General features: G+C 49.1%; 2 protein-coding genes and 3 non-coding genes across 5 annotated transcripts; 3 read left to right on the forward strand and 2 right to left on the reverse strand.

Moving 5' to 3' along the window:
• Window positions 1-229: 229 nt before the first annotated feature.
• Window positions 230-301, forward strand: AWJ20_5297 (the record flags this gene model as incomplete). Its single annotated transcript has 1 exon — window positions 230-301. It is a non-coding gene; the product is annotated as a tRNA-Glu (tRNA).
• A 1,395-nt stretch (window positions 302-1,696) lies between these two features.
• On the reverse strand, window positions 1,697-1,768 carry AWJ20_5298 (the record flags this gene model as incomplete). Its single annotated transcript has 1 exon — window positions 1,697-1,768. It is a non-coding gene; the product is annotated as a tRNA-Glu (tRNA).
• Window positions 1,769-2,784: 1,016 nt separating this feature from the next.
• On the forward strand, window positions 2,785-2,892 carry AWJ20_5299 (the record flags this gene model as incomplete). The annotated part of the gene is made up of 1 exon: window positions 2,785-2,892. It is a non-coding gene; the product is annotated as a tRNA-Val (tRNA).
• Window positions 2,893-3,147: 255 nt separating this feature from the next.
• Window positions 3,148-5,307, forward strand: BIR1 (Bir1p; the record flags this gene model as incomplete). Its single annotated transcript, XM_018882432.1, has 1 exon — window positions 3,148-5,307. One exon carries the CDS (start codon window positions 3,148-3,150, stop codon window positions 5,305-5,307), a length of 2,160 nt encoding a protein of 719 aa, XP_018736808.1.
• Window positions 4,287-9,668, reverse strand: PUF2 (Puf2p; the record flags this gene model as incomplete). Its single annotated transcript, XM_018882433.1, has 3 exons — window positions 4,287-4,980; window positions 5,600-9,400; window positions 9,613-9,668. The coding sequence occupies 3 exons, from the start codon at window positions 9,666-9,668 to the stop codon at window positions 4,287-4,289; spliced, it is 4,551 nt and encodes a 1,516-aa protein (XP_018736809.1).
• Window positions 9,669-14,007: the final 4,339 nt, after the last annotated feature.

Raw genomic sequence — 14,007 nt, forward strand, 5'->3', positions numbered from 1 at the left:
CAGGTTATCCGATAAGATAAGGGCAAGGGCACTATCGACTGTGAACTTCAAGCTGATGTGAATCTGACCACAAATACTTAGAAAGGGTCTATAATTTAGGGTCATTTTAAATAGCAAATATCTGATTACTGGATACAAAAATTTATCTAATAATATAACTTGGCTCTACTCGGCCAGTTCGTGAAGTATATACTCTGGTATAACTGCGACAAACTCTCAACATCAAGTATCCGATATGGTGTAATGGCTAGCACAGGACGCTCTCACCGTCCAGATCAGGGTTCGATTCCCTGTATCGGAGTGTATCTTTTTTGTCGTTTATCCTGTCTCGTTCTAAACGGAGCAGAAATTTTTTCATGTTCGAAAAGGCATAGAAGTAGCTGCAGCTGCGCCGTGGAAAAAAAAATGCATGTCTGATCTCGGTCAAGTAATCTGCAATCAGTGATAAGCGGTGATTTTCTGACGGTCCCTGTTTTTGCTCCAGTCGCCAGTTTGTAGTCTAGGTTCTATGTACTTTGATAGTTGTTGACACTGAAACCATTGAATTAAATTAAAACATAATTAATAAACAAATTAAAATCTTACATTCAATATCTTATCTTTAAGAGTTTAATAATTAGCTATTGCTTAACAATGTTACACATATACAAGTTGCATATTGTGGCAGTGGACAACCTCTAAAAATAGCCACAGACTGGAATATATCCCTTTTATTTTCCTTTCTTTTTTGATCAAAAATAACAGGTTTCAATACCTCAAACTTTTTGTCAGTGCCTTTTTGGCTATTTACAAAAATCTACTGTCTCACCAAAGCTCTGACAAAATAGTTATCTCCGTCGTCGTTAGATCTCCGACGATCATCGGTTGTCACTGCCGAACTCAGATTTAGCATTGTTTCTCCTGCATATCTCATACTCTATTTCTGAAACCTATAAAGTAGTAAGGCACCCCTACCTATCTCATTAAAGTACATACATTTTATCATTTGGCAGGTCAAACGAATGTCAAACCTGCTAATTCAAGAAGAAAGGACTGGTTTATCTGTTCCACCTCCAGCCCAAGCTCCCATCACATTTGCTGGTAATATTGCAGACGAAATCGCCAATAAAGTATCAGAGAATCTTATCAACGGCGGACCCAGACCCATAGAACCCGATACAGAGAAACACAAAGTAATCACCAAGCATCAATACAGGATCTGGATAGTCCTTACTACGTTTTTAGTGGCTACTTTTCTTGCTGAAATGTAAGTGATGCGAAAATAACTGTGGTTCATGTAAAAATACTAACGCATGTTGCAGTGCCAGTCTCCTTCTTCATCTTAGATTCTTTTGGGATTAATAAACCATAAATCAAATTAATCATGGCACAGTCTGTATCAATACCAAATCACAAGGTATTGTCCCGAAGAGGATATAACGCGTGGATTGGAATCACTGTCACGCTGGTGGTATTAGTATTTTTGCTCGCGTAAGTATTGAAACATTGCCTGAAGTGGAAATTAGTAGTGTTACTAACTATTCAAGTGTTGCGGATATTTTTATCTGATAGAAATGTACAACACCCCCGTAATTTTAGCTTTGTAATCTTATTTATAAATTGGATATTCCAATCTAATATATTAATTGGCATGATAAAAAGGAACTGCATGAACTTTAAACTGGACATAAAAAAAGGGAACAGCAAAAAAAAGATACTCCGATACTGGGAATCGAACCCAGAACTGCTCGGTGAAAGCGAACCGTGCTAGCCGTTACACTATATCGGAAATTTCTTGGAAAGTTTGTTAATTGTTCCTATTTGAGGATTGTGTGGAGGGTTTATTTTATTGTGGCAAGCAAGCATTGACCTGCATATTGCGAACCGAAAACGGCCCTACACTCTAAAAATTGAAGGATTATCTGAATAAATATCGAACAAACATTGCCAGTGAAAAATTATTACCAACTATAGTGAAAAAGTAGTTTAAAGATAAGCTATTAGATAAAAATAAAAAAAACGGGGGTTTAATAGACGCGATACAAGTTTGAATATGATTTGCTAAGGTCGTATGTCTCCATGATTGTGACAGGGTGATTTATCACCAGAAAGAAATTGTAAGATTCAATCCATCACAACAAGAATACAATAGATCAGTCTGGCGAATTGACCACTGAGAAACGAATTTAGGGCTTCCGGCCACTGAAAAATTCTCAAATATTATCTAGACTCCAATTTCGTCATCAACTTAACAGCAGAACTAAAAACTCGTTATTTATTATTATTATTTTTGTGGCTTAGTTGCTAAGTCAATGGACATATTATAAAGAAGAATTTACTTGCATCTTAATTGTTATATCTACTTACGGTAAATGCCTCCACGACATCTAATTGTTTTTAACGTACTCATTTTTTGAGAGTGTTATCGCAGAAAAAGTACCAGAGCCAGGTGTGCTACAACCAGGTAGTCTTCAAAATAGCAGTCCCAGGAGTCAGCTGGAAATCTGATTAACAATCTTCTTTTTATTGTCAATAAAATATACAGTACAGGAGCTGTCATCCTCCAGAACATATGGCGAGGAAACGAATGTCTCGCGTCACCGACGTAAAAAGTAGTGGATAGCAAAAGTTCATTATAATCGACTCAGAAGCTCTATATTCGATACTAATTGACTCCAGGACTCAGTATAAGAAGATATTGACTTTGAAATACTTTTTTTTTCGACTCAAATGGGGTGTAAAACGGGTTCAATCTAACGGAGAGATTAACCTCAAAACCAAGCTGGGTGAAAGAGTTTCCGTAAAGGTTCTGTGGTGTAGTGGTTATCACGTATCGTTCACATTAAGTGCATATCTTCTGATATGTATTCGATGATGCCGATAAGGTCACGAGTTCGACCCTCGTCAGGATCATGATTTATTTCTTTTTGTTTTTTAAATAAAATTCAAATTTTTTGGTTTTCCTTTTGCAATTAGTCAATACAAAAATGCTATTGTAGATTTAAATTCACAAGTTTTAATATAAAACACAAACAGTGGGTTTCTAGCTACCACGCGTTGTTAAACGGCTGGTATTTATTTGTTTACTTTTGAATGCATGGCAATGCCGATCTTGAAATCAGAACCCAACTTCTTACAGTTTACACTACACTCACACTTTCATACAAAATGAAATCCAAAAAGAATCTGTATTCATTAGAAACACGTCTAGAAACATTTAGTGGAACATGGCTTCATGGGTCGAAATCAAGAGCCAAGAAAAATCATGTTTCATGGCCTCATGTAAAACCCACGTCGAGCCAAATGGCGGCAGCGGGATTTTATTTCAATCCGAGCGTAGATAGCAAGGATAATGCTACTTGTTTCATTTGCCAACATTCATTAGATGGCTGGGAATCAGAGGATGACCCAATACAAGAACATCTGGCACATGCTTCAAGTTGTCCATGGGCTCAATTATGCGGTAGACCTTGGATGGTTGATGAAGATGTTGAACCAGAGACATTATACGACACTATTTATAATCCACATACTGAAGAATCGTTAAATGCTCGTCTCGAGACATTTGCAGGATGCTGGCCACATGATTCAAAAAAAGGTTGGATTCCTATCAGTTTGAATATGGCCAAAGCAGGTTTCTTCTACTCGTCGGCCACTGTTGATGATGATGTTGCCAAGTGTGCTTATTGTGAAATGGAATTGGATGGATGGGAGATGAGAGATGATCCAATACTGGAACATAAAAGAAGAAACGAACAGTGTCTTTTTTTTACAACTGAGCCTCCACTGGGTAGTGAAGACGCAGAACCAATAAAGCATGCCCAGAGCACACGAGGTCGTAAGGTTTCTATTGGTACTGAGACAGCTTCGGATAAAGTGCCTGCAGCAAAGAAAGGGCAGAAGAGACCAAGTACAGCAGGCTCAGAAGATAGTGAAGAGCCACAAACAAAAAAGAAAAAAACGACAAAGAAAACCAAGACCCCAGCTCCTAAGACACCAAAGGAAGGTAACCTTCGACTTTCAATTTTTGAGGATAGCGACGAGGATATGGCAGATGAGCCACTTACGACAGCAGAGATACCCCAAAAGTTACGAGGTTTTTCGACTTCAACACCTCGCAAAAGCGTACCAGGTGCCAAAGATTCGAACAATTCAACTGTAGAGGACGTCTCATTGCATATTCCTGGGGGATTCCCCAAAGGAAAGAGAAGGCTCATGAAGAGAAAGAGTAGTGAACCTAAAAGGGCGTTTGATTTGAGTTTTAGAGAGGTAGAGGTGAAGTCATTACAACCAGATAAGTTGGATGATCAGCCAGGAGAGGTTTTAAAGAGAACGAAGCAGGTATTAGTGGAAAGCGTCGAGGAGGTTATTGAGCCAATCGAAGAGCCCGTTGGCGAACCCGTTGATGAGCCGGTTGAAGAGTCAGCCGAAGAGCTAGTTGATGAGCCGGTTGAAGAGTCAGCCGAAGAGCCAGTTGAAGAGCCAGTTGAAGAGTCAGTCGAAGAGCCAGTCGAGGAGCCAGTCGAAGAGCCAGTCGAGGAGCCAGTCGAAGGGCCAGGCGAAGAGCCAGTCGAAGAGCCAGTCGAGGAGCCAGTCGAAGAGCCAGTCGAGGAGCCAGTCGAAGAGCCAGTCGAGGAGCCAGTCGATGAGCCGGTTGAAGAGCCAGTAGAAGAGTCAATTGAGGAGCCAGTTGATGAGCCAGTTGAAGATCCAGTTGAGGAAGCAGTCAAGGAGATCAAGGAACCATTCGAGGTGTCAATCGAGGAACCCGTCGAGGAGCCAGTCAAGGAGCCAATCGAGGAACCAGCTGAGGAACCAGTCGAAGAGCTAGTCAAGGAACCAGCTGAGGAGCCAGTTGAAGAGCCAGCTGAGGAAACTGTTACAGACCCTATCCAAGTGGACACCGAATCAATGCATAAAGAAAACCAATACCCATCAGAAACAGCAGAACCTACACCAGATGAATCGGAAGCTCCAGATCTATCCTCTAATTGGACAATACTAAGCTCTTCTACTCAGTCAGAACAGTACGAACTACCAGATCCTCAAACTCCCCCTAAACAACTAGAAACAGTGCCACTCTGGGATCCAATTGACGTGGACAGAGTGTTTTCAGTGCTAAACGAAATGAATTCGACAACAGAACTTGAATACGCCAAGGAACTTCCTCCATCCATGCTGGATACAACTGTCATCAACTGGCTTAGCAGGAATGGTGAAAATGCAGAAGCAGATTTGATGAAGAAATGCGAATCACTCGTTGAAAAGTATCGCAGCGAAGGAGAAAGAGCACTCGCAGCAATCATGAACTTGCCAACTATTGACTAACTCACCATGTTTTACATTTACGACTGAATGACTCAACTCTGACACGACCATATAAACGTATGAACATGATATATTTATATATATATATTTTATTGCTTATGTTGGCAAAAAAGATTAGTAAACATTGCAGAAAATTGATTTGCTTTTAAATATAACAATAGATATCTTTTTGTCATTAATGAGATTTCATTGCATGCTGATGTCAGCATTTTTTTGGTACTTTTGGAAGTGTCTTCTATAAGGAATTTGTGGTTAAATATCTCTTCGGAGATTGGGCCGCTCATAAATAGACGAAGGTACATAGCCACCCATGTTTGAATTCATAATTCCCTGAGGAGGTGGAGGAGGGGGCATGAAACCAGGACCCTTGTTGAAATATTCAGGAATCTGACCAGGACCCGACATTGGTCCAGAACCAACATTAGTGGCCAAGGCTCCGTCAACTGGATATTGATATTGTTGAGGTCCATTATTGTTCAGCATAAGTTGATCAAACTGTTGATTGAAGGCAGCCATATTTGTTTCATAAGGCACGGGAACAGATTGTTCTTGGAAAGAATCGTATCCGTACACGCCATTATCAAAAATTTGATGAGACATCATTGGTTGAGGTTTAGCAGACACTTGTGAGTAAAACAGTTGCTGTTGTTGTGGTTGAAGTTGCTGCTGTTGATGCTGATGATGTTGTGGTTGTTGAAGTTGTGGCTGGATCTTTTGATGAGTAGGCACAGACACTCTAGAATTACCACCATTACCGATATTTGTAGTGCTGAGACCACTTCTACGCTTGGTTGGTGATTGTTGGAAGCTGTTTGCAGCTCCTGACCCGTTAGAATTGTTGCCGTTACCATTGCTAGGGGTATTACTAGATCTTGTAGAAAGTCCAACTTCATCCATCAATCGCTTGTAACCCTGGCTTGGTAAGGCTTTATTAGCAATGAGAATCTTGCGAATCTTATTCAAAGCCACCTGGCGATCCTGTCCTTCAAGCAACAACGGTGCCGAAACAATCTTATATACAAATGAAGCACCGTGAGAAGGATCACTAATAATTTCATCAAGGATCTTGTCGCTATCAGAATAAAACAAGATGTCAAATAGCAATTGACGAGCTCCAGATTCAGCTTTGTAGTTGACGACCTTTAACACCGTCAAAGAAGCCAATTTATGGGTGCACAAAGCCACAATATCGGGAGTTAATCTTGGAGCCAGAATCAAGTGACGATTGGGCAATGTACAAGTATCCAGGAACCAAGTAAGCAATAGAGCACCATTAGTATTAGTGGCGAGTTGAACAGCATGCAATGTAATTGCAGCAGCCAACATTCTCTGTTGTTGTTTGCTTACATAATGACTTTCGAGACAGGCTCTCATAGCTCTAGCACCAAACCGGCTTTGGGCGATTTCCCAAAACTGCGACAACATGGTCTCGAAAATAAAATCATTCCATGGTCCACCAAACTTCAAACAACACTGAATGACGTAGTTGCCAAACTGGTCAACAAACAGATGAACTGTATATGGTCTCAGGGCGTCGCAAATCATGTTAATTTGACGCTTTGTAGCAGCAACATCAATGATTTTCTGAGCAGCCCATGTTCCGTTCTTGTGAACACCAATTTGTGCCAGAAATGGAGCAATCTGAACCAACATCAGATCCTTGACGCTCTCCGAGCAACTGTCAAAAAGTTTCTGTACTACGGTATTACCGACATAATCACTGGCCAAATCGGCAATCTCGTCGAGCAAATCAAGGGCAATTTCATCAATTTCTTGCTGACTGCATGTGCCACTATCAACCTTTTTACGAACTTCACGAAGTGTTGGTGCATCATAAACACGATCAGCTTTGGGTTCGTTGACAGGAGGAATTTCCGATTTAAAGTCAGTAAATGTCAAAGCTCGTTTAATAGAAGCAGCAGTAGCATCTGACTCTTGACTATCAGCACCAAGGCTAGTAACAATTGCAGCCATGTCATTAGCAATTTCTGACAGGGCTTTTGGTTTATCAATCATGGCGGAATTGTTATTAGTGCCGTTGGTACCAGTTGAAGTCGACTCTCTATCAACTACAGCATATTCAACCTCATTAGTGCTATTGGAATTATTAGATTGGTCAGCAAGTTCAGGAGAGTTGGATTGAGACCGGTTATGACCAGAAATTTGAGTGGCAGCCATTACTTTGGCATAACCAACTCGACAAGGGCCAGATCCAGGAAACAACTCTTTACCATTAAGCACCGCTCTAGCTTGTACAGCACTCTCAACCGAGGAGAAATTGATAAATCCACACTGTTTATGAGTCAAGACGCGTGCAGACTCAATAGCTCCATACCCGGAGAAGATGGCTTGTAAAGTGTACGAGGTAGTCGAGGGAGGCAAATTACCGAGCCATAGTGACCGAGTTGGTCCAGTCGAGTCTTCAAAAGAACTGTTAATATTTGAGTTATCGAGGTATTCAAGTTGTTGATTAAACTGTTGTTGTTGTGACTCGGGAATTTGCGACTGCTGTGACTGGGGTTGTTGAAGTTGTTGCAGCGGTGTTTGTTGTTGATATTGCACCTGTACCTGTGGCTGTTGTTGCTGTTGCTGGTGTAAATGCAACTGCTGCTGTTCTTGTGGCTGCTGTTGCTGTTGTTGACGAAGTAGCACTTGAGGCGGTTGGGGCTTGAATCTCGAGTACTGGCCACTGCCTCCGTGCTCCAAACCAGCCGTCACAGTCTGAGCTCTTGGTCGATTTGGACTTAGCAGGTTATGTAAATGGGCCCTACCGGCCATAGACACGGGGATCTGATTTTGTTGTTGGTTTTGTTGTTGGTATTGAAACTGTTGATGCTGATGATGATGATGTTGATGTTGTTGATGTTGTTGATGTTGCTGATGTTGTTGTTGATGTTGTTGCTGTTGTTGTTGTTGTTGCTGTTGTTGTTGGTGCTGTTGCTGATGTAGCTGATGCTGCTGCTGCTGTTGTAGCCTCTGCTGCTGATAGTACGACTCATCGACACCATCATCGACCTCAAAAGGATACGCAGGGCTCGTCAGAGTGTACGATCTCAGTCTATTAACATCGGTTCTAAGAGACAGCTCGGTCAAAAAAGGCTGCATTGGGTCGTTCTGAGAGTCGACATTCTCTGGAGCAGCACTCGCACCGACACCCGTCAATTGGTCATTAAAAACACTACTGACATTATTCAAACGAGCAGACTCATTATTTTTGGTGCTGGTGGTGGTGTTAGTAGTGGTTTCAACTGAAGAAGACGAGGTCGAAGAAGCCCAAATTGAAGGGCCAAATGGGGCAAACGAAGGTCTATTTTCAGGAAGAAGATTCAACGAACCGGATCTAAGACGAGAAGCCGAGCCAGGACCGGCTGGACCTCCTATACTCGAAGTTACCGGGTTATTTGAAGGTAATGCAGTAGTCGAAACCGAAGCTATTGAGCCCAACGAACCGAGCGAGCCCTGACTAACAGGACCGGCAGCAGCTCCAGATCTCTGAGGAATCTGAGGAAACGGAGACAGTGGCTGGTCTTCATAAATGGATATTGACACGGAACTCGACGACGATTTGTGAGAAATCTGTGGTTTGATAATAGGCGACTCGACAGGCGACGAGTTATCCGGGCCCAGCAGCGCTAAACTGCCCAAAGACGACGAGTTACTCGACAAACCGGACAACGACGGGGCATTCAATCCGATACTGTTAGCACCAGAAACGCCAGGAATACCAGAACCGATTCCTCTAGAGCCAATCAAACCTGGTGACAGTCTTGAGGGCAGAGTTCCTGCTCTTGCACGGGACCTAAAAGCTGTACCTGGCGACGACGATGATGACGCTGACGAAACCGGAACTGGAACCGACTCGCCAGTCAGCTGCTGCTGGTCAGACTGGAACGGTAAATACAGCGACGAAGACGATGACGACGAATTGGACGCGCCAGCAGCAGCGCCCGAACCAATCAACGAGGCCGAGCTCGACGAAGCGGTATTCACCGCCGGAAACGGGCTACCGGCGCCGCCATTGACAGCACCAGACTGCGAGTAAAAATGCTGCGACTTGGGCCGGTCCTGCCAAATCGACCTTGATCCCTCAACTCTAAACACGAGCGGGTTAGTTTTAAATCCTGGGGGAGGGGGGGCATGGCCTCCGGCCGGGCTGGGGCTCCGCCCCAGACCCCGTAGCTCCTGCTTCGCAGGAGATTGCTGGGACCGTGGACGCCCGACTCGAGCGAAGCGAGAGGAGCAACCAGGGTCTGGGGCGGAGCCCCAGCCGCCGGAGGCACGAGGGCACACGCGGGGAGTACTTACCGGGAGAAGATTCGCGAGTCAAAAGGGGTGCCAGGGCCACCGGCTGATTCGGACATTCAGATCAGGGGGGGTGTGTGGCCGGGTGGGGGGTGGTCAGAGACGACGGTCAGGGGGTGGGAGTGGCGTCCTCGGTTACTTTTGTAGGCGAGCCAGGGGGCTGGGATCCATGTGAAAAGGCGCGAGAAGCGTGAGACACCTCGGGTGAGCACGTATGGGAAGGGCCCGAGACGGGGAAGTTGACGAAGAAAGGGGGGATCAGGGATTGAAACGGTCCAATGGGGATATCAATGGCGGTATTGACACGCTGGCGGCCGGTTGGACGGGGATTCGAGGTGAAATTTGGGGTTGGAAGGGTGGATATTGACGACGGGGTCGAACGAAAGTCACCGAATCAAAGATATTTTCAGGGCCAAAAAGTGACAGCAATGGCCGGTGGTGGTAGTTGTCAGTCGGCAAATGGGCTTGAAAAAATAAAAAAATCAAGCACACGGGTCGAGAGAACACGGGCACGCCAATTCGAGGTCGAATGGGCTGGAAATGGGGATTTTGGGCGGGAAAACAGGCCTGTTCGGGGCAAAAAAATATTTTGTCGCGAGCTGACTGGCTGGTGGTGGTTGATGGACGTGGGTGGTTTGGCCAATTTGCCGGGTGAACTAGCTAAATACCGCTGGCGCTGTTGCTGCAGCTGCTGGCTGACGCTGCTGGCGGTGGTTGTGGTTGAGGTTTGGTTTCGACTGTGTTGGGAGAGGCTGATGAGATGCCCCTCTGCCTCTGGTGGGGCGCGTTGCCGGGGACGAGGGGGAGGGGCTCTGCCTCCGGCGGCTGGGGCTCCGCCCCAGACCCTGGTTGCTCCTGCTTCGCAGGAGTGGTGGGGAACGAGGGGCAGCGAGGGGGGGGGGGGGGAAGGATGCTGGCCTCCGGCCGGGCTGGGGCTCTGCCCCAGACCCCGTAGCTCCTGCTTCGCAGGAGATGGCCGGGACCCTGGACGCCCGACTCGAGCGTAGCGAGAGGAGCAACCAGGGTCTGGGGCGGAGCCCCAGCCGCCGGAGGCAGGCCGGCCACCCAATTGAGTTTCACAATTAAATTGAATCCCCCCTGGCCACGCCTGAAAAATGTACGTGCCCGGCTGAAACAGCCAAGTGTCAGACACGCGCGCTGTCTAGCCCGACTGCCGACGCGAGCCGCCGCCGCTCCCAACAACAACGCAGCCTTGTCCCGGTGGGCCCGACGGCGGGGGCCTGCCTCCGGCGGCTGGGGCTGCGCCCCAGACCCCACTGCTCCTCTCGCTGCGCTCGAGTCGGGCGTCCAGGGTCCCGGCCATCTCCTGCGAAGCAGGAGCTACGGGGTCTGGGGCGGAGCCCCAGCCCGGCCGGAGGCCAGCACCTCAGTCACGTGACCCGCAGTGGGGTTCGTGGAGGGGTAGGAGGAGGGGGAGGGGGGTGAAAAGTTTTGGGGGTGAGTGAAAAATTCAGCGACATTCTCGATCTCGCGAAGATAGATAAAGACCCGCAGCAGCAGTAGCACACGCAGAGGCAGAAGCGGGAAAGGTACAGCGCAGGCTAACTGGATGTGTTTAGATCCATGGGGATTTCGGCGACAGCCGGTGCAGAAGAACATGTCAGTCAATTAATATCTGCAGCATGCACCCGATCTCCACACCACCACACCCCAGGATCGAGACCAGCCCGATCCAGCCCTGGGGGACCTGGGGGGGGGAGGGGTTCTGGCCTCCGGCCGGGCTGGGGCTCCGCCCCAGACCCCGTAGCTCCTGCTTCGCAGGAGATGGCCGGGACCCTGGACGCCCGACTCGAGCGCAGCGAGAGGAGCAGTGGGGTCTGGGGCGCAGCCCTAGCCGCCGGAGGCAGGCCCCCTCGGCAGCGATGGTCGATCCGGTGGAGAAAGAAGAGATAGCGAGACGGTGCATGGATCCATGTCGGCGAGCGAGCGGCAGCACCCCCTGGCTTGCTGCTATAGCTTTACAACTGCTATTGATCTTCTGGGGGGGGGGGGGGGGGGGGCTGCCTCCGGCGGCTGGGGCTCCGCCCCAGACCCCGCTGCTCCTCTCGCTGCGCTCGAGTCGGGCGTCCACGGTCCCTGGTAGTGTTAGAAACCCAGCGGCAAACTCCTGCGAAGCAGGAGCAACCAGGGTCTGGGGCGGAGCCCCAGCCGCCGGAGGCAGACCCCCGAGCCCCGTGCACAGGGCCCTCTCCCCGCAAATTGCCTAAAGAATCCAGGGCCTACAGAAGGTAATTTAATTGCCAATCGGTGGACCCCTCCTTTGTTTTTTTTTTCGTTTTTTGTCTGTGTCTCAGATGTACAGGAGATCGGCACACGCGCGCTGCACGCTGCTGCACCCTGCACCCAGGGGTCTAGCGAGATAAGGCCGGTGCCAACGTCCAACGGGCCCGCCAAGTCTGGCAGGTAACGGCGTGGGCACACCCCCAATCCCCTCCCCCAGCCATTCAGCAAGCCAGTAGACTTGCTCCCCTTAACACAAAAAACCACCCCACCAATCCACTGACTGTAAACAACAGTCACAACCAGTCTCACGGTCAATTCGGCCTTCTTCGCCAGGCCTATCAGTGCTCAATGGCGGTCCTGGCGGTCCCGCTATCAGCGCCCATCGCACCCAAACACGAGCATGCACAGGCCTGCAGGCATGAAACTTAATCTACCCCCAACCCCCCCCATTCCAGACACAAGGGTCCATCTCTGCCTGCACCCCCAACGCACGACTCGAGCGCAGCGAGAGGAGCAGCGGCGGCTGGGGCGGAGCCCCAGCCGCCGGAGGCACGACCTCCATGACCCGTACCTGCCTCCGGCGGCTGGGGCGCTGCCCCAGACCCCGTTGTGCTCGCTTCGCGAGCTGCTGCTGGGTGGCCCTTGTCCTGCGGGGCCCGGGTGAGTACGAGCCACGGGTGTTTTCGGGGCTTGTGTCAGATAACGTTTGGTTGGCATGCGTCACCCGCTGGCGCTGATAAGGCACGGTCCGGGATCAGGCAACGGGCATGCTTCCTGGGGGGGCATGGCCTCCGGCCGGGCTGGGGCTCCGCCCCAGACCCCGCTGCTCCTCTCGCTACGCTCGAGTCGTGCGTCGACGGTCCTAGCAATCTCCTGCGAAGCAGGAGCTACGGGGTCTGGGGCGGAGCCCCAGCCCGGCCGGAGGCCAGGCCCTCCCAGAAGATTGGGGGTCATGCACGGATGCGCGGTGCATGCTGCTGTTAGCATTTCCGGATGCGAGTGGGTGGGTGGGGTTACGTCAGTGGGATCAGGTCAGCGGCATGGCTCGCTCGTGATAGCGGGCATCAGCAGGGCAGGGCAGGCCGGGCTGAAATAATAATATTTTGGGCTGGAAAATAATATTTCACAAAGGATGGGGACAGCAGCAGCTGTTGCGCGATCCCATGCGGTTTTTGGTTTTGTTTTTTGTTGTTGCTTGCTGTTTTCCAACGGACGGTCTGTGTTGCTCAATCCAGACCCTGGCAGTGTGCCAAGGGCGGACCCTGACACCATCCGTGCTACAACCAAGCCCGCAATTGCGCCACGGGCCGGCGTGAAAAGGCCCCGAATGGCCTCATATCACGGCACCCTCGCTCCAATTCACCACGAACTACTAACGCGCTTGCGCACTGCCTGGCTCCGGCCCGTGCTGCCCAGCCTTGCAGTGGCCTGACCCGGCTGGGAGGGGGGGCATGCCTCCGGCGGCTGGGGCTCCGCCCCAGACCCTGGTTGCTCCTGCTTCGCAGGAGATTGCAGGGACCGTGGACGCCCGACTCGAGCGTAGCGAGAGGAGCCACCAGGGTCTGGGGCGGAGCCCCAGCCGCCGGAGGCATGACCCAACCCCCCCGGTTTGGCCCGCTGCTGCCCAGACCCGCTAGCTGTGCTGGGAGATAAGCAGCGGCAGCGCGAGAGGGGGTGCGTGCACGAGCGTCGCTAGTCTGTTAATCATGGGTCGGTCTGTAGTGAGGTATGTGTATCACACAGATCTGATGTGCGTCTCTCAGGTGTCTATCAGAGGGGTACGAGCGAGGGAGGGGTAGACGGTGAGGAGGGGTACGAGGGGTCAGAGGAGGAGAGGAGGAGGTGGTGGGTGATGCGAAGTCAATTGAGGGGTCACTGGGGGTCTTTTTGACCTGTTTGAGAGGGTCACTGAGTCACTTGAGTAGCAAGCGAGTGTCGTTATCAGTTGGATATCGCCAGCGTCGAGTGCGATTGACGTGGCTGAAAACGTGTGGGGTACATGGGTGCTGGCTGGCCGACTGTAGCGGTAGCTGCTAGCGACCTATAAAGCTATAGCTATAGCTTTGGCTGTCTCAGTTGTGTTTTCGGCGGGCCTTTAGATAGAGCTAGTGCTGACCACAAGCAAGTATCGACTGGGCTGGACTGGGCTGGACT

The sequence above is a fragment of the Sugiyamaella lignohabitans genome, chromosome D (assembly GCF_001640025.1).
Source record: "Sugiyamaella lignohabitans strain CBS 10342 chromosome D, complete sequence".
Taxonomy (NCBI): domain Eukaryota; kingdom Fungi; phylum Ascomycota; class Dipodascomycetes; order Dipodascales; family Trichomonascaceae; genus Sugiyamaella; species Sugiyamaella lignohabitans.